Source organism: Dipodomys ordii, unplaced genomic scaffold (genome assembly GCF_000151885.1).
Source record: "Dipodomys ordii isolate 6190 unplaced genomic scaffold, Dord_2.0 Scaffold27, whole genome shotgun sequence".
Lineage (NCBI taxonomy): Eukaryota > Metazoa > Chordata > Mammalia > Rodentia > Heteromyidae > Dipodomys > Dipodomys ordii.
This window is the reverse complement of record NW_012267243.1, coordinates 14533869-14560748: the sequence shown is the minus strand read 5'-3', so window position 1 is coordinate 14560748 and position 26880 is coordinate 14533869. Positions and strand designations below refer to the sequence as shown.

The 26880-nt window shown below is 45.3% G+C and overlaps 1 protein-coding gene across 2 annotated transcripts in view; it reads left to right on the top strand.

Moving 5' to 3' along the window:
- Snx24 (sorting nexin 24) overlaps positions 1–26880 on the top strand; it is a 94836-nt gene that overhangs the window by 45311 nt on the left and 22645 nt on the right. For both annotated transcript variants that reach the window (XM_013015414.1, XM_013015415.1), the window contains exon 3: positions 5696–5800. In XM_013015414.1, coding sequence (XP_012870868.1) covers positions 5696–5800 — 105 coding nt within the window. The remainder of the gene's footprint in view (positions 1–5695; positions 5801–26880) is intronic.

Here is a 26880-nt window from a genome sequence, read left to right as displayed (position 1 = left end):
ATTGAAGAGCTGAGGGACAGCGCTCAGGCCCAGAGTTCAGGCCCCAGGACTGACAAAAAAAAAAAAAAAAGATTGCTTATGTATGTAACTCTGATGTACGTGCTATTTGCAGTGTATTGTTTTAGAAATTAGAGGGTCAGAAAGAATAAAGATCAGACCCTGTTTTACCCAAGTGTGTACTTCATATTCTTTACTAAAAACAAAACCAAACCAGAGCGGGCAGGGGAATCACATGACCACGAATGGAATTCAACCTACATGTTCCTGGCAAGCATCACACCCACGAGCTCATTTTCAAGGGCCGGGGACCTAGGAAGAAGAGACTCTGGCTCAGCCCGGTCATGACGGATGGCTCAGTTCTAGGCTCTGTTTTCCTTTTTAAAGCTTATTTTGATGGTCTTTACGCACTTGTGCAGAGGGTTTCATTCAGTGTGTCACTCGCAAATGCAGTGCGTCTTGATCATGTCACCCCTTTGTCCTTCCCCCGTCCCTCCCTAAGCTGTTTGCTAAAAGTCATAGATAGACACATAGGTAGACACAGAAATGCGAAAGGATAACTAAGCTCAGAGACAGGGCCATTCACTAATGGCGAGAAATGCATACTTTTTTATCTTTTACCAACATTTAATTTTTGAGGACTGTAAATTATTGTCACAGCGCTGCAATTGTTTTAATAACTAGAGATACCTCATGAAAAATTACCCATGTGAGTGATTTTACTGTTTTATTTCGTTAATGTGTATGTAATATGTACCACTTGATTTTCCAGTTAGTGCTCCTACCATTCTAGTATAGAAGTATACTCTATCCATCTACCTACCTACCTACCTACCTACCTACCTACCTACCTATCTATCCGTTGTGATAGTCCTGGGGTTTGAATTCAGGGTTTGGACGCTGTCTCTGAGCTTTTTTGCTCAAGGTTAGCGCTTTAACACCTGAACCACAGCTCCCCTCCTGGCTTTTTTGGAGGTTAATTGGAGATGAGAGTCTCACAGACTGTCTTGAACCGCCTTCCTCATCTAATTTCCCTCCCATACAGCGAGGGTTACAGGTGGGGCCATCCATGCAAGGCTTCATTCTCCCTTCTGTTAGTATTGCTCTAATTATTTCCATTCTTGTCTTCTTGCCCATCCCTGTCTGATGACCAGTTTTCCTAACTCACTATTTCATCCCCATTCTCTCCGAGTCCTTAAAACCCAGCCAGAGGTGGCCTGCTGCCTTGGCTAATCTGCATCCTCAGAGTAATCCCCTCCACCTGCAGCTCCCTCACAGAGCTTCCTCTCCACACAGCCCTCTCTCACTCCCCCTTCTCCTTGTGAGAATGCAGGCCTACAATGATTTAGATCCCTCCTTCTCTCCCTTCCTCCCTCCCTTCCTTCTTTCCTTCCTTCATATCTAGCTTGATCTCAAGAGTCACATGCTTGGCTCAACTAATGCTCTATTGCTCGACTCATGCCTTCAGCACTGCCTTTTGCTGACTGTTTTGGAGATGGGGTCTTGAGGGCTTTTCTGCCTGGCTTGAAAATATTGATCCTCCAGATCTCAACCTCCTGAGCAGCTAGGATTTCTCTAGTTGGGACTTGTGGGTGTCAGTCAGATCCGTAATTAAATCCCATGTTCTTCCCCTGGTGAGCAAACTCCTTGATTCCGGACAGGGGGTTCTCTAGCATCTAACGCAACCCTGATTTTGTCAGTCTGAAACCCCTTACAAGCTAGCCTCGGTTGTTACTGTTTCTCCTAAGAATACTGAGTGTCAGCCATTCTTGTCTCTCACCCTGCACGCTGTGTCTGCTAGGCTGAGTGCTATTTGTGCTCTGATGTGTTCAAACAAACCAGAACATTTCGGTTTCTCCTTCTTGGGCTAGCTCCTTTGTTCCTAATCTCTCTTCTTTGAACTCCTATCCGACTTCAAATACAAATTTCCATGTAAGAATTCAAAATTAGATCTTAGGATAATTCAATCCTAGTTATCCTTACTGTGTTGAATTAGAAGATACCTTTTCTTAAGCAGTACTAGAGTTTGAACTCAGGACTTTGTGCTTTTGAGGCAGGGACTCTACCGCTTGAGCCATACCTCCGAGTTCTCTTGGCTCTGGGTATTTTTGAGATAGATTTTGCTGAGGCCGGGCTTATTGACACTGCATGCCTTCCCTGGAATAAGCCATAGCACCAGGTCGTCTTCAATGGAGATGGAGTCTCTCCAGCTTTTTTTTTGCCCAGTCTGGCCTGGAACTACACCCCTTTGGAACTGGGACAGCAGGCACACACCTCTGCACGCGCCTGTGGTTTGAGAAGGGGTCTTGGGAACTTTTTGGCCTTGAACATTGATCCTCTTGAGTAACTGCAACTACCGGTGTGAGTCATCACAGCTGATACTCTGTGTGTGTGTGTGTGTGTGTGTGTGTGCGCACGGCCATGCGTTTTCAGTTGTCCTGGTCCTTCAAGAGCCAAGTCATTTACATCGTTAATGGCAGTAGATGGAAAGCACTGTCCCTACAGAAGCCCTGGTCTCATGCAAGGCAGGAAACCTTCCCTGCAAATCCACCCTTATTCACAATTTTTCAGTGAAACCCTTTGTGTGTGTGTGTTTTGTTTGTTTTTGTGCTAGTACTGGGGCTTAAACTTTAGACCTCACGTACTCCTTTAGCTTTCTTGCTCAAGGCTGGCTCTCTAAACCTGAACCACTTCTGCACTTGTGGCTTGTTGCTGGTCAATTAGAGCTGTGACTCTTGGGTTTGCCTGCCAGGGCTGGCTTTGAACTGCAATCCTCAGATCTTAGCCTTGTGAGTAGCTAGGATCATAGGCGGGAACCACCAGCTGCCTTCTTGGGATTTGAGTCCTGTTGTGCATTCTCTTCTGTTCAATGAAGTTCTGTCATTTAAAAAGATCCAGAAAACTGTTGGATGACATCAGACCAAGATTGCTCATCCCTGCTCAGTTTCTGAAGAGATCCCCAGGAGAACAAGGGTTGACGGTGGGGTGGGGGGGACAGGGAGTTAGCCAAGTGCCTATTTCTTTACACTTGGTGCTTTTCGGTTCTTCTCAGGGCTGGGCTGGAGGTAGGTATTTCTGATCCTTTCTGGGCAGGCGGGTCTGCACGGGGCAAGTTCAGGAAAGGGGGTTTGTAAGGGTATCATGGGATCTGCTATTATCTGCGTGGCTCGGAAGGGCCCCTTGCCTGGCCTCCGCGTGGCGGGAAAGTTAATCATGTGTTCGGGTGGCAGAGGGGTATTTATCTTGGACGCAGCTGAGCCCTGCGGGAAACGCATTGTCTGGGGTTTGTCTCATCCGCACCATCCATTACTCACCTCCACTGTGTCACAGCCCCGCTCACCTCCCCTTCCTCCAGTGTCCTCACCGGGAAGAAAAGGGGAAAAGCCTCCCGGGTTCTGGGGTTGCAGCTTCAAGACAGAAAAAATAAAAATAAAAAAGGAGTCACAGGAGCGGAGACAGATAATAGAGTTGATTTCTTTTTAATTCTCAAAAAGAAGATAACATTGCGTTTCAGTCATTGGAAAGAAGGCTTTTTTTTTAGTGTTCCCCTTGACGTTTTTTCTTTATCACCTTCAAGTGGTTGTCCAAAGGCGTTTCCGTTTGTTTTGTATTGGTGCCAGGGCTTGAACTCCGGGCTGACATGCTACCCCTGGCTCAGGCTGGTGCTCTACCATCTGAGCCACACCTCCCGCCGTCACTTTGATTGCTGGCCCATGGCCGTGACAGCCCTCGGCCCCCCAAGGCCACCGCAGGGTCCCTCACATCGTGGTGGGCCTGTGGAAGCAGCAGCGTGCCAGGCCTGAGCTTGGAGATGCACAGGCCTGGGGCCTGCCACCCTCCGCCAGGCCGCTCTGCAGAAACCCGGCTCCTTGAGCTCGGTGAGCTCTTGGCTGCTCAACGCTCCCGAGATACGCAGACGCCCCACACACAGACCCCATGCACCTGCTTCCTTCTCTCCACTCCTGCGCATGGCCACATGGTCCACTTAGATCTTCAAACAGAACCACTGACTCCCTTATGTAACAAGTGGCCTGTGGCTTATAGTAGCCACTCAGACAGCTTCCTTACACATTGAAGACAGTTGCTGTTTTTGCTAGTTTATTTTTTTCCCAATTTTTATTTTTTATCGTTCTTTTAAAGGTGACGCACAGAGAGGTTACAGTTACCTAAGTCAGGTGGAGCTCATTTCTTGTTGAACGATGTCACCCTCCCCTCGCTCTCTTCCGGTGTTTCCCTCCCACCCCCACCCACAAGTTGTGGAGTTCATTTTCAACATGGCGTCCGCTGGGTGTCACTACTGCATCTCTTCACCCTCTGTCCCTCCATTTCTGTGCCCCCTTACAAGCCCAGAGATTGACAACTGAACAAACAGAACAAAAGGAAAACAAAAACAAAGGATAAAACCTCTTGTTTCCGTTTCCTGGAGGCCATTTCCATAAATACTACCTAATATAATCACAGGCACAGACAGGCATTGTGGCTTTGTGTATCCCCCTTTGGTCTCACTGAGTGTGAATGTCTAGAGTCCATATCATTTATCACGCCCCCATGTATTTACATCTAACTTCTGCATCTGAGAGAAAACACACTTTAGTGTTTTGAAGTTACGTGTTAAATTATCTTTAAGTAAGGACCAATGGCGTTACCATTCAACAGCTCAGTCTGGGAATGCAGCGCGTCCTAACTGGGGTCACCCCTTTCCTCATTCTCCTCCAATCTCCCAACCCCACTTCTTGTAATTTCGTAGACTTTCTATTGAATATCATCCCTGTATTCTTCCCTATTCCTCTCTTCCTTCCTCCCCTCATTCCTCCCACCCTAGCCCCTCCCATCTTTTGAGAACTAGTTTTCTGGCGTTCATTTTGTTGGACTGTGAGTTCCCTTTTCTAAGGAGTTACACGATTTGGCTTCCTCCTGCTAGCCCCTCGCTTTGCTGAAGGCGCTCAATCCTGTCCCATGTCAGTCAACCTGGAATGGGATTTTTTTTTTAATCAAAATAAAAGCAACAGTGACATAGTCTTCCCGTGTGTGTGTGTGTGTGTGTGTGTGTGTGTGTGTGTGTGTACTGGGCTTGAACTCAGGGTGTGTGATGTCTCAGGATTTTTGCTCAAGGCTGACACTGACACCTGAGCCACACTTCCACTTCTGGCCTTTTGCTGGCTAATTGGAGATAACAGTCTCACAGACTTTCCTGCCTGGGCTGGCTCTGAACTTTTATCCTCAGATCTTAGCCTCTTTCTTGGGTCTCTAGGATTACAGTCATGAGCCACCAGCACCTAGCCTAGAGTAGGACTTTTTATCTAGAAAAAGACTTCAAACAAGATTTTGTTGTACTGAATTTACTTCTGCCTCCCAAGCACTAGGCTTACAGGCTCTTGTCCTGAAGCTTGCCCCAAATAATTGTATTAAAAGTAAAGAATTTGTTTCTTAGCTTCTTACAGTTTTCTCTCCTGTGTTCAATATTTAATTTTTGTAAAAATAATTTTGTTTTGGAATGTCAATACCAGTAAATACCAAAACACCAACTCTTTTCTTGAAACATCTAAGTAGAGAATTTTTGACAGTATGTCAGTATAATTGTTCTGGTCCCCCCCCCCCATGGGGTATAACAATGGTTTACTTTCTTTTATTGACCCTTTTTTCCTACCAAATAATGTCATTAAAACTAACAGACCCCCCCCTTCTCTCTCCTTTATAGCTTAAGAAATGTATAAAAACTCCAGAAATCCCTTCTAAGCATGTTAGAAACTGGGTACCAAAAGTCTTGGAGCAACGGCGACAAGGTTTGGAGACCTACTTACAGGTAAGCTGCATCCTTAATTAATATCATATTGCTTACATAATCATATCGTACTCCTTTTTCTCAAGACAGATGAGTGTCATATAAAACATACCCAGCGACCAGCAGTTCTGAATTAAAATGAAGGACTTTTTTTTTGGGGGGGTGCTAGTACTGGGGTCAGAACTTGGGGCCTGGGGCCTGCCTTGTTCTTTAGTTTTTCTTCTCCAGGCTGGTGCTCTACCATTTGAGCCGTAGCTGCACTTCTAGCTTTTTGCCCAGGTTGGCTTGGAGCAGCAGTTCTCAGATTATGGATCTGAGCCATGGGCACTCAGTTAAGATGAAGGTATTTAAAATTACAAATATATGATTGGCTTGATCGTTTAGCTTTTATTACGTACCATGTAAAGACTGCCTTGGGAACTGAAAGCTGAGTATAGAAGGAAAAGCTTACATAGAGAGGATCTGTCCATCTTTCCGTTCAGCTCTACAGAATACTTTGGTTTGTGGAAAAGCAGCTTTGTTCGGGGCTGGTTGATTAGTGGGAGGAACAGGTCTGTGGATCCCATTGAGAATGTGTGCGTCATCGGGTCCCCTGTGCAAGGCCCTCTTCACTGAAAATAGACGGCCTTAGAAGGCTCTTGTCCCAGAAGAACTGCCTGAGTGCCAGGAGACAGAGCCGATCTGTCAGGTGACAAAGCAAGGGGAAGAGTAGGAAGCATGCCAGCTCTTTGCCTCTGAAAGCCTGAAGCCCGTAGTGCAAGGAAAGTGTGCAGAGGCTGTAGCTACGCAGGCCCAGCGCACTCGAGAAGGGACCTGTGAACATGAGGTGCGCATACTGGGCTGGGAGAGGCTTTACCTCTCAGAAAAGGATAGCTGGAGCTAGGTACAGTGGCTTACGCCATAATCCTCACCACTCCGGAGGCTGAGATCCAGAGGATTGCTGTTGGAGGCCAGCTTAGCCGTAAGTCCATGAGACTCCATCTCCAATTAACCAACAAAAGGCTGGGCTGGAGGTGTTGTTCAAGTGGTAAACTAACAGCTATGAGCAAGAAAGCTCAAGGCCCTAAGTTTAAATCCCAGTACTTGCAAAAGAAAGAAGAAAAGCCGGGTGCCCGTGGCTCACGCCTGTCATACTAGCTACTCAGGAGGCTGAGATCTGAGAATCGCAGTTCAAAGGCAGCCCAGGCAGGAAAGTGCGTGAGACTCATCTCCAATAAATCACCAGAAAATGAAAAGTGGCGCTGTGGCTCAAGTGGTAGAGCGCTAGCCTTGAGCAGAAGAGCTGAGGGACAGTGCCCAGGCCCAGAGATCAAGCCCCATGACTGACAAAAAAAAAAAAGGGCGGAAGGGAGGCGAGAAGAGGTAACTTTATCAAAAAGCTTCCGATTCGACTCGACCTTCTAAAATTGTCACGCTCACATCAGAGGTGTGCGGACCAGGACTGTGTCTTCCTTTAATGTCTCTTTATGGTGTGTTCGTGCCGGCACTGGGGCTGGAGTTCAGGGTGGTGTTTTCACTGAAGCGTGATGCTCTGCCACTTGAGCCACACCTTCATTTCTGGCTTTTTGCTAGTCCGTTGGAGATAAGAGCCTCCTGGACTTGGCCTCTGGGCTAGCTTCAAATCTTGATCCTCAGCTCTCGGCCTCCTGAATGGCAAGGATTACAGATGGGAACACTGCCTTTGAAGTCTTCGTGGTGGTCTGTGGTGAGCTGCAGGGTGGGTTCTTTGTATGAGGGCAGTGGTGGCTGGGTGAAGCTAGTTTGCTGTTTCCGCAGAGCTTCTGTGGGTGGTTGGCTGAGCTGCCAGGGATGCTTGAGGGCGGGAAGAGGCTGGCTGCACAGGAGTGTCTGGTAGTAAAGTCACAGCACTCAATCCCTGCTGCTTGCCTTCATCCGGGTCCTTGCAGCGTCCAGGCAGCAAGGATAGCTTTGCTCTGAGGACTGGCAGAGGTCTCTGCCCATCCACCTTCACTGAACTCAGGGGGCCGGAGGGAGCTCCGCCCAAAGGGACCGCAAATCACAGGGCGCGTGTGTGGCCGTGTTCCTGGAGATTCTGTGGATGCAGCTAGACTTCCATAGCTTCAGGCCACACTTCAGAGCAAGAGACAAACCAAAAGCCCCCCAAAGCAGACTTCGGAAATTGCAGGCAAAGGCTCCCAGTGCGTGTTCTTTATAATTAAACCCAACAGGTAAACAATGCGTTTGCATTCGTAAGCCAGATTTTCCACAGATATTGTATATCTTGCGCTCTCGCCCTCGTCCTGAAGCCAGCATTCTCCTCCCCACCCCCACGCTGGGGTTTGACACATGACTTCCATTAGGACTCAGTGTAAACACTGTGAGTTTGTTTGTACTTTGGACATGAATGTGTGGGTACAATCAAAAGCCCGCAGAAGAGTTTGTGGTGACACTCAAATTGAGCTTAGAATTTTCTACTCGCAGAAATCGGGTTTGAAAGATGTGGTTGCAGGGTGGAGAGCTGGCTTCCTGCTGCGCCTTTAACATCCAATCCCACATCCTCCGAGTTCCCCGCCGAGATCAAGGCGGGCGGGGTGAGTTCAGGAACATTCTTCTCTCCCTTCTCTACCTGGCTGTGTCTGCAGGCGGGATGAACATGACTGCTTTAGTCATCTCAAGTGGAATGCAAAATCCTGACACGGGTGTCATTGCTTGAGTCTGAGGACTGAAGTATTTCAATATGATAGCTAGAGCTGGGTCTGGCTGCTCTCATCTGTAATCCCAGCTACTCCCGAGGCAGAGATCAGGAGGATCCTCAGTTCAAGGTCAGCCTCGGTAGAAAGTTAGCAAGACCCCATTTCACTACACTGACAGCTCTTGTGAGCACCTGTCAGCCTTCTTTGTGATAAGCACTACCAGGCACTCAGGGTCCCGCCGGCGACCAGTGATCCCAGTTATTTTATCCATTTCTCTTGCTGTGTGCCGGGTGAGCTTCACCTGGATGCCGGGGGAAGGGCAGGGTCTCTTCCACTCGAATGGGCAAAGAAAGAGGTGTGTCTGCATCCCAGTGCACTGTGGTCAGCTGAAGCCTAATTCCTAAAGCTGGGGGTGGGGGGGAGCAGGTAATGTACGGAATAATCTGGGAGCTCCTCGTGAGACACAGAGTGTTCTGGGGTGCACAGAGGGGCAGACGGCCAGTGCCTGGAAAACCTTGGAAGAAATGGCATTGATCAAATGATTGCACTCACAAATCGTTATGTGTGCGGAGTTGGACACCCTTTGTACAACTACTTCAAGATAATTTTTAAGAAAGAAGAACATGGCCCTCCTTTTCTAAGTGGAGTGACTTTCCCAAGGGCCTGGGAAGGCTGAGACGGTCCTGAGGCTGGAGCTAACGCGCCTTCCTGAAGAGTCAAGACAGTAAGTTTCAGGTGTCCTGGACATGTCATATCCGCAGATGTCTCCTTCCCTGTTTAGAAAGTACAAAATAACAGATGACTCACGAATATACTTTACATTCAACACTTTCTATTATTACCAGCGAAGTTTGGAGCTGTCACACCAAAGGACATAGCTCTCGTTTACTACTTTCTGAGGAAGAGGCAAGAAGTCTCTTTCTCTTCGCATAGATGAAGTGTGGGGGGGCTCATTGTGACAGTTCCACACGTGTCCCCAATAGCTGCTGATCAGTCATTGAGTTGATTGATGTTTTCATGGTGAACCTTACATTTCAGGAATAAATCTCGCTTGGCCATTGTGTGAGTTTGTTTTTGGCATTTCAGTGAGGACTTCTGTATTCACGTTCATAAAGGATATTAATCTACAGTTTTCTTTCCCTGTATTGTTGGCGTCTGGTTCTAATGCTAGCCTGATAGAGGATATTTTTGGGGAAACTTGAGAGGGATTGATGTTAGCTTTTAAATTATTTAGTAGAATTCTCTGTGACACCTTCAAGTCCAGGGCCTTTGTCGGGAGATTTGTTGTTTTGTTTTGTTCTAGGTTTGTTTCAGCTGGTTTTTGAGGCAGTTCTTAACCATGTAATCCAGGCTGTTCTGGAACTGAAAATACCCCTGCCTTCACCTCCTGAGCGCTGCGATTCCAGGCTTGCACTACCACACTGGGCTGTCAGGAGGGTTTTGATGACTGAGTCCTTAGGATAGATCGGTTGCGGCTTCCCAGGGCATCATGGTTTCGGCTTGGTAATGTTTGTGTTTCTAGAACTACTTAGGCTATGTAATTTCCTGGCGAAGGACAGCTCATAGTTCTCTCTTATAAAAGCTTCTATTCCTTTAAAATTAGTAGCAGTAACCCACTTCGACTTCTGATTTTAGCCATTTTATTCTTCGTTCTTATTTTCTTATTACATTTAGCTAACAGTTTATCTTTTTTTTGGTGCCAGTCCTGGGGCTTGGACTTTGTTGCTGCACTCCCTTTCTAGCTTTTTGCTAGTTAACTGGAGATAAGAATTTCACAGACTTTCCTTCCTGGGCTGGCTCCAAACTGCGATCCTCAGATCTCAGCCTCTTGGGCAGGTGGGATTACAGGTGTGAGCCATTGGTGCCTAGCTTCTTTCTTGATTTTTAATCAAGCATTGAAAGTGATAGAAATTTGCTGTAGCATTGCTTTTGCTATGCCCCATAAATTTTGATATGTTTTCATTTGTCTCTGTATCTTCTAGTTTCTCTTTGACCTCTTCCTTCCTTCCTTTCTTCCTTTCATTCTTCCTTGCATTCTTGCTTGCTTGTTGTGCTAGGTTTGAACTCTGGATCTTGTGCTTACTTGGCTTGCTCTCTCAACTGGTTCTCAAACCCTTGAGCTATGCTTCCAGCCCTTGATTCCTTTTTTTCTCTCTTTTTCAGCTACAGTGTCAGTATTCTGATATACAGAGGCACAACATTCTGTGGTACAACATGGTCATTTGCCACATGTATGCAATGTGTAATAATCAGACATTTCTTCTTTGACCTGTCGGGTTTGGGGGGGAGATGTGTTTTACTTTCCATAAATTTGTAAATGTCACAGTTTTTTTTTCCTATTGATTCTAGCTTGCTGTAATTGTATAAGAAACCTTATATGATACCTCCTTTTAAACCCACTGATCTTAATATGTAGCCTAATGTATAGTCCTGACAAGTAGATTATCTTTTTTTTTTACCATTGCTTCTGGTTTGTTTCCCCAGATTTGTCTGCTTGGGCCTTCAAACCTTGATCTTCAGATCTCAGCCTCCTGAGATCAGACGTGTGAGCCACCAGCTCCCAGCTGTACGTGTCCTTTTATGAAATGGTTGAGTTAGGAGCTAGCCCATTACCACTGCCACCTGCTGCTTCACAGAAAGCTTGAGCAGGCCCCGCGTGCCCTAGAGGAGAGGTGGGCGGTGGGTAGAGGTGGCAGGCGGCCGCGGCACCTTTCTCTGAGGTGTTCTTATGTTCATAGAGCAGTCTGTGTTCTCAAAGAACAGAACGTGCCTGGAAACCACATTTGCCTCTATGCTGTGGTCTGTTTGTGGACTTGCTTCTCATCAGCCTTTTATAATTTTGAGTTTTTTATTCCTAAGTTGCCTAAAATACCTGTTCTGTATGGCCAAGATCTGTTTTCAGGTATATTATATGTTTTCTCACTTTTTTTTTCTTTTTTGTGCTAGTCCTAGGGCTTGAACTCAAGATCTAGGTGTTGTTTGTCCTCAAAGCTAGTATTCTACCACATGAGCCACAGCTCCACATGGGTGGTTAATCAGAGCTACCCCGATTTGGAGTAGTCAGTTTCAAAGGTTAAGTTTAGAATAGGCTTCTAATTTATACCAGAATTACAGTGATTTCTAATTGTGTGCCAGTGGCTCATACCTGTAATACTAGCTGTTCAGGAGGCTGAGATTCCAGATCCCAGTTTCAATCCAGCTTGAGCAGAAAATGTCATGAGACTCTTTTAATCCAATTAATCACCAAAAAGCCAGCAGCGGCTCAAAATGGTAGAGCGCCAGCCTTGAATGAAGAGTTAAGCAAGAGCATGAGGCCTGAGTCCAAACCCCAACACTGGGCATGCAGGCACGCACGTGTGCACACGCACGCATGCACACACACACGCACACACACACACGCACACACACACACTGGGCATGCAGGCACGCACGTGCACACACACACACACACACTGGGCATGCAGGCACGCACGTGCACACACACACACACACACACTGGGCATGCAGGCACGCACGTGCACACACACACACACACTGGGCATGCAGGCACGCACGTGTGCACACACGCACGTGTGCACACACGCACGTGTGCACACACACGTGCACGCACATGCACACACACTGGGCATGCAGGCACGCACGTGTGCACACACACACGCATACACACACACACACACACTGGGCATGCAGGCACGCACGTGCACACACACACACACACTGGGCATGCAGGCACACACGTGTGCACACACACACGCACACACACACACACACTGGGCATGCAGACACGCACGCGTGCACATGCACACACACACAGCATTATAATGATTTCTGAATTAGTTTTACTTGGGAAAGGAACATTTTCATTACTATTATTCCTCATATAATCATAGATATCTTATTTAAAATGGGTTCTTTCTTAGGTAAAATACGTTTAGTCTGTTTACCTACCATTTTTGTAGTCTTTATATTCAAACATGTTTCTCTTTCTGCCCATTTAACTCTGCCTGAGAAGTAATTGAAAATTTTCTCTTTTAATTCTTCCCTCAAGTTAAAGGCATTGATGAAGTTGAGCATCTGACCATGTAGAGAGGCCCAGAGTGACCCCGTCCCACACCAACCCTGACCATGCATGCTCAAGGAGTTCTGAGTTAATTCATAGAGAGCAGCTTTAGTTTTTCCCACGGATTTTCTTTAAATTTTGGTTGAAATCAAGAACAAGACTAGATGTATTGGAGTGGGTGGGGGAAGAGGGCTGTTAGCAAAGGAGGAGACAGAGTTTGAGCTTCATAAAATCACCGGAGAAGCCTGGAGAAGTAGTAAGAGTGTCTGTGTAAGTCTTGCTTATAACATGAGACAAGCTGTTCTTTGTTCTTGTTAAAGATTGTGAGCAGTGTGTTAAATAATATTAATGGCTGAGATTGTCAGTACTTAACAGTACCTTCCTTGTACAAAGTGATTTTATTGATCCATACAGACTCAATGTAACAGGGGCAGATTATTTTTACTGATTTTATCGAAACCGTAACCAAGTTTGTTAGTGCACCACATATCTTTAAATAGATCTAGATGATGATGTAGATTAAGAAAAGCAAGCCACCATCCATCTCTTTTTGATCTGTTAATAACTTAAATCCATCATTGCTAGCAAGTGTTTTCAGATTCTGTTGTGCATTTGTGTTTCTCTTCTGCCTGGTTAGGAATCCTATACACTTGTTTCAGTGGCTGGCTTTCCATCCAGGAAAACTGGAGCCGTGAATCGAAGGTTTGGCCGACAAATGTGTCAGCATCATTCTTGAAGTGATTGACAAATTATGAAAAAGAGAAAGCCCGAGATGTCTTTGTTTTCTAAATTTAGTATTGCTAAGCAGGGACCTAGATATCGAGAGACACATTGTACGGTGCTCTAGAAGACTGAAGCTAAGCCAGACATACTTTATGAAGTAATTTTGTACGAGAGGATGTGAGATTTCTTCTTACATGTTGTAAAGGGTTCCACCTTCAGCTATGGAGAATCGTGCTGTTGAATTTCAAATACTGACATGCTTCCAACCTATCTAAAAATGATATGTTCTTTAAAATAGTTTTAGTGCAGTTTTGGAGATTTCTAAAACTAGCACTGTTTTTGTTTCCTTCCTTCCTCCCTCCGTCATCATGCATTTCGTCATTGGTTAATGGAGTGTTAGAGGGGGAGCTCTACCTTGTGCTCTTGCGCTCCAGCCAGGCCTCCAGCTCTATAGACAGTTTTCAGGTAGAATCTCATTTTTGCCTGTGGTGGGTCTGGGACTGAGCTTCCCTGTAGCTGGGATGCTCAGTGCTTGCCCCGATACCCACCTTATTGATTGAGATGATCTTTCTCACTTACAGCCCCAGCTGGCCTTAGGTCACAGTCCCCATGACTGATACCTCGCATGAATACCTAGACTACAGACCTCCCGTGTGAATACCTAAACTATAGATGGGCAGGAGCTACCTTGGCTAGCCATCCTTTTTTTTTTTTTCAGAAAACCATTGAAAAAGCCAGCATTTTATGTTATTTTTCTTATTGAACTGAGGGCCTTATGCATATCGGTAAGTGTTCTGCAACTGAGCCAAATCACCCATCCGCTGCTATACCTAAGTATTTCAGCAGGTTAGCTAATGCCTCCTTGCTCATTGAGGGCAGACAAGCCTGTGCCAGCCTGGCCTACTCAGTCATCCTACGATCCTTCAGCTGTGCCATCAGCAATAGCAACTGCAGTAGCCTTAGGAATCTCAAAAAATGTCTATGGAGAGGAGCTTATGTGAGTGTTGAGAATAAATTAGAAAAGCGAACTGAAGTGCATGGCGACCCCAACATGTTGATTACACTTAAAACTTGGAGAGTTTGGAACCTATAGGAGATCAGCGGTCAACTATCTGTTTTAGCAGTGTGTACTGTACTGGTTTCCTTTTAATCCTCAATAGTTATTTTTGTTAAGATTCCATGTAATGATCTTGAGCCCCGTGCTGATGAGATAAGTCTTTGAGCAGGGAGAGGTACCTCGAGCCTATAGTTCCACGCTACTTAGAGGGCAGAGAATGGAGGATCAAGGTTAAAGATCCATGTTGGTATAACTGTTGTAAAGACGCCATCTCTACCGATGGCTGTGCCCAGGGACAGAGAGAGGCACATATAGGATGATCAGCCCAGGCAATCCCAGACATAAAGCCAGAAGCCTGGAAAATAACCACGGCAAAATAACAGCTTTTTCTAAGTAGTTTATTGGAGGTAAGAGTCTCATGGGCTTTTCTACCTGGGCAGGCTTCGAGTCATGATCCTCAGATCTTAGCTTCCTGAGTAGCTAGGAAGCTGTAGCGAAAGCTACAGGTGCCTGGCTTATTCTTAACTTTTTTATTTAAGAAGTTTTCAGTATATAAAACATACAGAAACAGTGTAACTCCAAATTGCTATCATCCAATTTCAATAACTATGCCCCCACTTCCCTACCTCATGGTATTTTGAAGAAACTCTAATAATATATATTACATGTATGTTACAGACAGAGACAGATTCTGCTATACCAGGTACCAGCATTTCAAGTTAGGGTCTATGCTTGCTAGGTTTTCTCAGCCATGCCTGGTACTCTACCACTTGAGTCATGCCTCTAGTCCAGCATCTTGTCAGTTAGTTGGAGATGGGGAGGGGTCGTATAGACTTTTCTGCACAGGCAGGATTTGAACCTGGATCTTAAGTAGCTAGGAACTATAGGCATGAGCCACTGGTGCCGGCTGATTTATGTTTTCACCCATAAATACCTCAGTATTCATCTCTAGTAAAGGTTCTTTGTAAAACAATTTTTAATAAAGACTGTGTAATATCCGATCCTCTGGGAGTACTAGACTTTATTTAAGAGACCACTGCATTTTAGAGGTTGTTTCTGATGTTCCCTGTGGAAGCCCTTGTTTGGTTGGGTTTGGGTTTTCCTCACTGTGGTTTTCAGAGGCCCCTTTCTCTCCTTCCCGTTGCTCTACAGGTGAATTGGGAAGTGTGCAAACTACGTAAGGCAGGAACGAGCACCCGGCCCTGGATTTCATTAAACATTGTAACTGGTAAAGATTAATGTACATATCTCTTGCTAATTCTTTCCAATTACTCAGCTCATATAAATTCCCAGGCCTGGTTAATTAGGCTGAAGTCGGGTAGTAATACTGCATGGTGTTCTGACAGCAGGGAATTTTCCTGGTGTCACCTTGCCCCCCCTCCCTGGCTCTCTGCAGATTAGGCCCTTGGCCCAGAGTCCATTCATTTTCTGCTCAGGCCTAATTGCTGCAGACTGGCTGCCACAGGTACCTGGATCGCCTCTGTTTCAAGAGGCAGGGACTTCTGAGAACAAATAAGGAAAGATTAATTGTTTGTTTTGTTCCCTCCCAAGAGAAATGTGGGTGCTTAATCAAGAAAAATAATTTCTCCTGTTGATTTGGCTTATTTGGAGAAAAGATAATTGTATAAAGGTAGGCACCGGCAGTACCTTTTGTAAGAGGTATTGCCACGTCCCTACACCAGAGACAAGGCTATGGGAAATAAATGCAAGACACTGACCCAACGTATGGGGATGGCTCTCATTTCTCACAGTAAGTTATCTGGCTGCTGGGCTTTTATTTGTACCAATAGTGTGCTAGCTAGTATTGTCATTTGTTTGTCTGGATCTTCGGAAATCTAATCAGGGAGACAATAGCACCAAAAAAAAAATCAACAACACTTTTTCCAAATTGTTCTTAATTGCTAGAGGACAAAGTAAGCTAAATGCTGTGATGTTTCCAATTAAAGAACTGGTTTCCAACAAGCACTATTAAATCTATCCTTCCCAATCTGATAAATAAGCTATCAAAGAGTGGAGCAGATTAATTGAGAGCAATTAGTTCCAGATTTCTTACAATAGGGAATGTGAACTAACATTATTAATGAATCTGGCAATTTGGGGCATAGTAAACGTGTCACTTTTACCTCTGGCTAATAGAAAAAAAGGAAATTGACTAAACATCATCATATGGCTTATGATTTTTAGCATCAAAACCATTTTCCTTCCAAAATGTCTAGATGGATGAAAAAGGATGCTTCATGTTCCAAATCCAAGTTGACCCTTGAGTTTGGAAAGGAAAAAAAGGATTGAATTAAGAGAAGTATATATCCTCACTCCAAGAGAGAGGGAGACTTGTGAACACAAGGATGCCCAGAGCAGGAGCAGAAGGGAGATTTTATGTAAAGATCAGATAAAGCTGCGCGCCGATGGCTTGCACCTCTAATCCTAGCTGCTCAGGAGACAGACCTGAGCATAGCAGATTCAGGCCAGGCTGGGTAGGAAAGTCTACTGAGACTCATCTCCAAAGACAACAGAAGTGGAGGTGTGACTCAAGTGGTACCATAGCCAGCCCTGAATAAAAAAGCTCAGGGGCAGCTCCCAGATCCCGAGTTCAAACCCCAGGTTTGGAACACAAACCATCAGATTGTCGATATTTTAGACTGTGCCCCTCCTATGGCTCTGATGATAACTACTCAACTCTGCCTTTCTAGGTGCAAAATGCTATAGATGGTTTGGAAACGAAGCAAAAGGGCTGTGTGCAGTAAGGCTATTTATACCAGCAACAGCGCCCAGGTTTGGCCACAGTTGGCCTGTGGACCCGGGCTGGTGGCAGATGAGGTAGACAGGCAATGATGGTGGGCTGGAGAAAAGAGCAGAGCCTGTTCTGGGGAAGGGGTCCTTTTCTATTTTTTTTGAATAAAAAGGAATAAAAGGATATTCGCCTCGGCATTGTTAATGATAACTAAATTAGCCAATATTCACAAAGCATTTTCCAGTCCCTGAAACGTATTACCCACGTTTCCTCAGGTCCCTGCAGCTACAGAGAGGCGCAGGGATTAATGCCTAATCTTAATTATTTAGCCATGACAATTACATTAGAAAAATGTTCTTTCATGAACCAGCTCTGAAATTCTACTGAAACCATGACTAATTTTAAATGCTATTTGGGAAGAAGACAAGGCCGAAATTTTAGAGATGATGCAGAACGTCATGACTAGAAGGCTCTGGTGAAGTCTTTCCTCCATTTGTGACTTCACCAACAAGCATCTGTGAAGGAGGCCCGTGGACCAGGCCTCTGCAGGGTGCTCTGTGTTTGGTCCCCCACCACATCCTCCCCCATCAGCCTGCCTCTGGGCCATGGGTGAGGCCTGCCTGAAAGCCCAGCAGCCAGCAGCATAGAAATCCTTCAGAAAGGTCCGTGAGACCCAGGCAGTCATGGGAGGGATCTGGAGATGCCTGCCAGGGATCCCACAGCCGGGAGAGTGTGCCTGCGGTGGGCACGCTTGCTCCCTGTTGAGCATGACCCAAGGAAGGAATCCTGCTGGGTGCATAGATCCCAGTGTCAGAACGCCTGGACCACGGGCTGGGACCTGCCTGTTCCTGACAGCTCTTGCCATGGGTGTGTCTTAGTCAGGTGTACTTGTGGGCCGTGTGATCTGTGTTCAGGGAGCCCTTGTGGCTTCTCAGAAGTCATGCCTCCCGGCCGGCCACCTAGTAGTCACATCTGTAATCCTCACTACTCAGAAGACTGAGATCTGCGGACCATCGAAGCCAGCCCTGGCAGGGAAGTCCGTGAGACTCTTATCTCTGTTCACCACCAAAAAGCTAGAAATGGAGCCGTGGCTCAAGTGGTGGGGTGCTAGCCTTGAGCAAAACCAACTCAAGCACAGCGCTCAGGCTCCAAGTCCAAGACTGGCATGCAAGCACAGGTACACGTGCATGCACGTGCATGAGCATGCACCCGCGCACACGTGTAACACACACACACACACACACAGGTCCTATAACCAAACCCCAGACTGAAGGTGAAAGGGGCCACCAGCCACTCTAAGCCCGTGACAGCACGCAGGCCGCTCCTGCCCATCTCCCGTGGCTCTGCGGCCTCCCCTTTGAGTGCACATGGGACAGGAAGTGGTGGGATTATTTTTGGCTTTTTGTTTTGTCGGTCGTGGGGCTTGAACTCAGGGCTAGGTGCTGTCCCTGAGCTCTTCAGCTCAAGGCTAGCGCTCCACCACTTTGAGCCACAGCGCCACTTCCGGTTTTCTGGTGGTTCATTGGAGATGAACAGACCTTCAGTCTCACGGACTTTCCTGCCCCCTGCTGGCCCAGCCAGCTTTGAACCGCGATCCTCAGGTCTCAGTCTCTTGAGTAGCTAGGATTATAGGCGTGAGCCTCCAGCGCCCCGGTGTCTTTTCAAAGAACATCAGCTTTGGAGAAAACATCTGGAATGTGGATGTTGGAGAACGTCGTTGTGCTGGTGGGATCTCGCAGCACGAATGGGTGTAACCCGTAAAACTTGACACCCCTTGCTGGCTTCTACAGTCCTTACTCAAGAGGATGCAGTCTGAAGAGGACAGCTCAAAGCTAGCCTGGGTGGGAAAGTCCATGAGATTCTTAGCTCTAATTAACCAGCAAAAAGCCAGAAAGTGAAGAATGTGGCTCAAGTGGTAGAGCACCAGCCTTGGGAGGGAAAAAGCCAAATAAGGCCCTGAGTTTAAGCCTTAGTATCATCTCCCCTCCTCACACCTCCCCCGCCCTCACCTCCCCCCAAAAGAAATCCTTTGCCTTCCTTAAGGCTTGGAGGCAGAAGTTTTGAGCCTGTTCAGGGACTCTTCAGAGTCATAATTGGTCTTTCACCAAAAATTTATTAAACACAGCATTTCCAGCTCTGTAACTGTGTAACATCATTTTTGATGTTACAAGAAGAGAATTTCTTGGCCAGATCTCATCTGAAAGTCATTGCATTATTGGTGAATGGAGCTGGAAAAATTAGTATTGTGATTTAATAAGGGCAGCTGTTGGATCTACTTACTTGTCTTTGCAAGGTATTGCTTTCAACAATGGTTATTAAATCCAAATCTATGTGAAGTAAACTGAACTTTCAGAACACAACTGGAATTGTAGTGGGGACAGGGCGGTGGGGGCGGGGCTGCTGCACCAGGGCTTCCACTCAGATCTGGCTGAGGACTTCTGCTGCAGGATGACATCCACCGCTTGAGCCACATGGCTTTTTACTGCTTAGAGAGAATGGCCTCATATTTGTCTCCCAGGGTTAACAGGGTAGGTTTTGAACCTCAATCCTCAGATCTGACTAACTAGGATTGCAGGAATTATCCATTGGTGCGTGGCATAGTGTTTATTTGTATATTATATAATAAATATGCATCTATTACAGTGAAGGCCTCAAATCTGTTTTATTTGAGACGTGTATATTTGCTGCCTTGGATAAAAAACACTCTATCCTACTCCATTTGTGCTGACAGGTTTTAAGTAAGTAAAATAGTATGGTGACAGTATATAAGAACTTTTTGAAGGTTTTCTTAAATAAAATATGTTAAGAAACGTATTGCTTTTGTTCACTGTGGTGCTGAGGATGGGTTCCGCACGTGATAGGTAGTCAGGCTCTACTATTTTTTTTTTTTTTGTCGGTCGTGGGGCTTGAACTCTGGGCTTGGGCGCTGTCCCTCAGCTCTTCAGTTCAGGGCAGGGGTTTTCCACTTGAGCTACAGCGCCATTTCCGGTTTTCTGGTGGTTTATTGGAGATAGGAGTCTCACGGTCTCTCCTGCCCAGGCTGGCTTTGAACCGCGATCCTCAGATCTCAGCCTCCTGAGTAGCTAGGATTACAGGCGTGAGCCACCAGCGCCCGGCTTTCAGGCTCTACTATTGAGCTACATCCTCTCCCTTTGAAACCTTTGTTTAAAAAGTTCTTTCCCATGCAGAATTTGGCGAAGTCTCGTTTATGGGGTTAAGTGGTGGACTATTCTCAGGCTGGATAAAGAAGCTGAATTCAGAGTGAACTCTGAAAGTCTAGTACTTACTATAACATTCCTTGGTTTTCCTTTTCTGCTTTTCTTACCTTCCTTGACCGAACGTTTGGTTTGGTTTGGTTCTTTAAATCCACTGACACTGTGGCTTTGCCCATTACTCAAGTGCTGTGTTGTCTGTGTTCTTGGAAGGCTTTCCATGAGACACATACAGAAATAAAGGGATGGATCTCGTAGCCCTCCTTCGCCCAGACAGCAATGGCAGAGCAGTGTGGGTGTGGTGTTGGAGCTGTACTCATCTGTCTCTGTTATTGTGTACGCCATTCATCATTGGAGACGGACTCTGGGCACCTTAGGCCCCACGAGACCCCCACCATCCACATCTATGACCATGCCCGGCCTCTTCCCCGAGGCTGCTCCTCCTGGTGTGGCTTGTACCCGATGTCCTGTTCTTCATGTGGTCTCCCCGCTATCAGACACTTCACCGTTCCCCCGTGGTGTGATTCTGGACAAACCCGGGCATTTTGTGGGCCCTTCTTGGATAAACCACTGTCTTTACTAAAAAGAACCCCACAATTGTACTCTTCACTTAAATGGTACTTTTCAGGCCAAGTGTGTCTGGAAAGCGGTTGGTGATGAGTCCGAGCTGTGTTCGCCTTGCTTGGCTGCTGCCACCACCGCTTAGCATCGTTTTGTTCATGCTGTCACTGCCTCACCAGCCGCGGATACCTTAGTTCACCCGAGCGGTCTCTGTATGAACAGTCTGTGTCAGCTTCATCTCTGATGATGACGCCTACCTCCCCCCAGAAGAACAAAAACAGAAAACAAAATAACCCTTTGTTTATGGTTCCTTGTCAAGTACCAGATGATAATATTCCTAAGGCAGGTGTTCAGGGTTCCAGGCTTTTCCTGCGGGGATCGTGTGCATCTGCACCCCCAGCTTACCTGTCCTAAGCCCAGTATGAGCTTGGCAGCAGCCCATATCATCCTCGGCTCTCCTCCCTGTGTCCAAGACTTCCCAGTTTTCTTGATTCTCCACACCCAGGTGTGTGTGTGTGTGTGTGTGTGTGTGTGCACGCGTGTGTGTGTGTGTGCGTGTGTGTGTGTGTGTGTGTGCGCTGGCCCTGGAGTGTGAATTCAGGGCCTACGCCCTGTCCTTGAGCTCTTTTTGCTCCAAGGCTAGTGCTTTACCACTTGGGCCACAGCACCACTTCTGACTTTTAGAGGTAAAAGCCTCACAGACTTTCCTTCCCTGGGCTGTTTTCGAACTGTGGCTCTCAGATTTCAGCCTCCTGAGTGGCTAGGATTATAGGCATGAGCGGCCCACAGGGTTTTACTTTCTCGTACAGGCCCTCCCTTGAAAGACAGATCGTTCTTTTTCTGCCTGTGACCTACTTAGCTCCTAACTTAGCTCCTAACTTTGCTTAACTCATCCTGATAGCTGTCTCAGAGCTGCCTCCGAGTTTCTACATCATGATATTTGATTATTTCAACTTTTTCTTGCTGAAATTAAATTTATATGCTTTTATTCTTTTCCAGCAGTTGGAACATACTGTTATATAATCCACATGAGTCTCTTCTGTCTGATTTCACTCTGTGGTGTTTCTAATTTGATAGTGGTATTAACATATTACTTGGTATGTGCAGCTTTTAAAATTTGGCTACATTTAGCTATTCAGGGCTTAGATCTGAGGATTGTCGTTCAAAGCCAGCCATGGAAGAAAAGTCCATGAGACTCTTACCTTCAATTAATGGATAAAAACCCAGAAGTGACTGAGCACCAGTGGTTCACACCTGTAATCTAGCTACTCGGGAGGCTGAGATCTGAGGATCACAGTTTGAAGCCAGCCGGGAAAGTCTGTGAGATTCTTATTGCTAATAAACTACCAAAAAGCCATCAATGGAGCTGTGGCTCAAGTGGGAGACTGCTAGCCTTGAGAGAAAAAAGTAGAAGAAGCTGAGGACAACACCCAAGCCCTGAGTTCATACCTCAGGACAGGTACATGCACACACGCGTTCGTGCACACGCGCACACACACACACAGAGTGGCTACACAGGAATTTCAAATTCTGTACAGCCAAAAATTCAACTTACAAAACAAATAGAGAAAAAAAAATGTGCCATAATATGACAGGGTTCTAATTCTTTTTTTTTGGGGGGGTCCGGTCATGGGGCCTGAACTCTGGGCCTGGGCGCTGTCCCTCAGCTCTTCAGCTCAAGGCTAGCACTCTACCACTTGAGCCACAGCGCCACTTCCGGCTTTTTTCTTTTTGCTTATGTGGTGCTGAGGAATCGAACCCAGGGCCTCAGGCATGCAAGGCAAGAGCTCTACCACTGAGCCACTTTCCCAGCCCCTCAGGGTTCTAATTCTTTTGACGGAAAAAGAGCTTTACAAATTTACTGGAAGATAACCACATATGAATATTGGCAAAATGAATTTATTGAAAAATAATTACAAAAAGAGGAAAGTGCTGCTGTATTAGTAATGGTGAATAAAGATAGCATATTTACTTTGAGATTTGCAAATATTAAAGCAAAAATATGAATATGCTTGCTTACTGAGAATTACCAACATTGAGGAAGATCTTGTAGAAAATAGGCTAATAAAATCTCTTTTTAAATAATTTGATGGCTGGAGTTTGTTTTGTTTTTTTTTAAGCCGTAAGTACAAGAATTCTCTATTACTTATTCCTTAAACCGCATGAGGTTGACAATCCTGCTGTATTATCTCTGGCCTAAAGAGATCTGCTCTAGCCGTCCGCGGGTGAACGTCTGTCTTCTAGAGCGATGCTGTTTGTTTTCCACGGGCACACAGAGGTTTCTGAGCATGTCCTGGTCAGGCTCTGCCAGCGGTAATTGCATTGTCCACGCCGTTATTGAGGAATCCCTTGGCAGTGAGTTTTTTGGGGGGAGGGACAGGTGTCAAGGGAGAGAGGCCACAGTGGAGCCCCCGTGATTTGGGCAAAGGTTACACTGCTCGGGCCATCCTACAAAACTTGTCAGTCTGCTGCCCAAATAAATGCCTAGGGTGCGTAAAACACACAGCACAGTGACCCCAGGAAGAAAAATCAATTGCAATTCATATTTCATATGTCTATAATTGCTTGTGAGTGCACGGCCGCGTTGTTTTCAGGGCAGCTTTTTCCCTCCCGTTGTTTCCTTCCTTTTCTCATTTCCAGTGGCTGTGCCTTTCACACGCTCGGGTTTGCCGGGAGGCCGTGTGCCGACATTTCTTTCTTGTCCACATTACCATTCTTATTGCTGGTGCCCCGCGCTGGATTTGCTTGTGCACTGAACTGTAGACAGACAGAGACGACGCTCTCAACTGGACTGTGTCTGAAGTTCTTGAAGGTTTGGGGCAGTGTACTTTGTTTGGTTTGCTTTAAAGTGAGGAACAGGGGTTGTGAAAGGAACCCCCATTTATCAGGACAGTTATTCATTAGGGTTCTGGCCATCAAATAGGAGGTCTTATTCATGGCTATCATTTTAAATGCTATTTTTTTTTTATCAGACCAGGGATCCATAACACCGGCTCGTTTTACAAGTTACACAATCTGTCTATCTTACCAACCATCTCTCAGTAATGCCTCTCCCCATCACACACACACACACACACACACACACATACACACACATACTCACTCACTCATACACAGCTACCTTTGGATCCGTAGCCCTCCCATGGACTGAGATGTCATAGGGATACAGAGAAATGCTGTTCTCTTTATGGATTACTGTTAGGTCAACAAAACTTTGGCAGCATTGATTAACTTGACAGTGAGTACAGCAGTACATTTATCACTTATGGCTGTGCTGTAGAAAATCTAATAAGAGGCAAACAATTCCCTTTAGAGTAGTAACAGGTTCACTGTGGCTAACGGTGCGTGCACTGGAAATTTCTGCCTTTAAATTATACCCTTGCTGCTGGCTGGGTCACGGACTCAAAGCCACCACACTCCCGTAGCCGTGCTGTTGTTCTTAATTTCAACACAATTATTTGAACTTAACAAATATTTAAAATTGTTCTTTATATGGAGTGCTTTAAAAAAATCCAAGCAGGTGAATTAGATAGGATATTCTAGCAGGATGATTTTTAAATAGTTGCTGGATAGAAAATTCTATTGTTGAAGTTCTTACAAAGCTAGGACTATCACAAGTAAATCTCTCCACACCCAAAGCTTTCAGATTGAATTTGTTCCATAATCGAAAACTTTGGGAAAATTTCAGTCCTAGTTAAATACTTCATAGAAAACAGGATTTGTAGGCTTTTTTTTAAAATGTGAAATGACAGTGTTTTATGTTATTACTGGGTGGGATATTTTTTTATTATGTTTTCCTTCATATTAAAGATCTCATTAATATACTTAATGCTTATCTTCCTTTCTTCTATATAATAGACAAATAACCTTTTTCATTTTACCACATCTACTACGATAAATGTGATGTGGGTTTAAAAAGTGAGGCAAATATATTTATTGAATAACACAAATTATATCTAATGATCAAGGCAGCATTGACAAGTGTGATGAGTTCAGTAGATCAGGGAAAAGAATAAAAGTAGGTTTTAAAATTGCTTCAATGGTTATCTAGAAAACTAAAGAGCATTTGACTAATGGACAAACATCATTTCTGTAACACACAGAAAACTTGAGATTATGCTAAAAGCGGATGCTTCTCAGGGGCATTTTGTGTTCAAAGTGCTTTTAGATTTTTCTAGAAAGAGAATTTATCTCATCTTCTTTTTTATTCCTTTGATATGCAAAAATTCACAATGTACCAGGAGAGAGCCGGTTAAAGTGGGAAAATTTTCCACCCTTTTTCATACTTTCGTGTTGAGGGCTTTAGAGATTCTGTGAGATGATAGAGCTTTTTTTTGTTGGGAGAAAAGCATTCTGCTCGGATCAATTGTCAGGAGGTTTAATATAATGAGGCAGCTTGTGGTATGACTAAAAGAAAATACTGAGCACAGAAATTCCCACAGCAGTGCGTTTTCACAAGAAACACTGAGTTCACTTGCAACACGAATACATTGAAACCAAGAATTAGTAAGGCAGAGCTGCGAGGAGCCGTGTGGCAGGCTGTCCACCGCCCAGGTCGCTGATCACATCCAATATTTGTCTTTGAGATTCTAAACGGCATAGGAACCAAAATTACTTTTTCTCAAGCTCTGGGAAGTACTGGCCTGAACCAGTAACATTCAAGCCTGTTGATGTTAGTGTTTTGATTGAATTCAGTCGGAACGCCTTTTATTTTATCTGGGGGAGAAATGGGAGGTCTCTAAAATCCCCTTTTCTGAAAGCTGTGTCCACCTCCCTGGGTTTCCAGGTTACAATGGAGGACCCCCCCCCATTTGCCCTCGTGAACAGAGGCTGGGTATTGATTAACTATCACGCTGGCATCAGAACTACTCTTAGGATTCAATTTTTTTGTTGTTTTGCATATTTTATTGATCAAAGTGGTAAATGAGCATCAAGCGTGCAAGAAGACGATGAATTGTTTACTTGCATAAAATAACCTTTCAATAAGGGAAGATGCATGGCTTCCACTTTGGTTCTGTTCCCCGGCCCGAGGCAGATGGCATTCAGCTGCTATTGATTTGCTTCCGTGGTTCAGAGACAGCCTGCAACCCGGCGTGCCCGCTGCATTGTGAAAAAGGGGTGTAGATTTGGGGAACCAGGAGCAAACCCAAGGACTCGCTAGTCTGCCTGAAATTCTAAGAAAAGCAGTCTTGCTGGGGAACTCGGCAGATCTGCGTAGATGAAAACGTCGTTGGTTGTGGTAGGAGTGTTTAATGCATCCAGGCTTTTAGGAAAGAACATTTGTGATCATCATTTATGCAGATGTCTCCGGTGAATAACAAGTAGAGTAATAATCACAGAATACTAATCGGGAGCATGTGATATTTAAATAAAACCTTTCCTGCTGCCTTAAGGGGAAATTAGGTCATCTTCAGATGGACCTTGCAGCACCCTGCCTTTACCAACTCCACTGACCAGGCCCAGCCTCCGTCCTGATACCTATGTCAGCAGGCACATTTGCTTCTGAACGGCCCTTCCATAAGAGGTAGTAACATGTTGAATTTATAAACATTTTCCTTGAAGCAACAGCCAACAACGACTCTATATGTTTAAAAACTAAGGGGTAAGCTAACCTAGCAAATGTGGATTTTTTTTTTTACCCTTCCTGAATTAAATACCAACAACCTCTTGTCAAAAACAATATGAACAGATAGTAAGGAGATTTACATGATAAAATATTTAATTGTTATCCAATAAGACACATTAATCATGTTTATCTATGCTTTCATTAAATTTATCATTTTAAATAGTAAGTAAAATATGCAAAAACTTTAGAGTGAAGTCACTGGCCTGTCACAGAATTTTGCACATTTTCTCTGGGATCTTTCTAATGTACTGTCACAAATAATTGTCCTAAAAGCATTGTTGTTGTTATTGTTGTTGTTGCTGCTGTTGTTGTTGTTGCTGTTTGGTGCTGGTTTGGACTTGAATTCAGGGCCTTGGCACTGTCCCTTAGCTTTTTCTGCTCAAAGCTGGTACTCTACCACGTGGCCCTTGGCTCCACTTCCAGTTTGATGATTAATTAGAGAGAAGACTTTCCAGGTTCTCTTCAATTTTGGGAGCT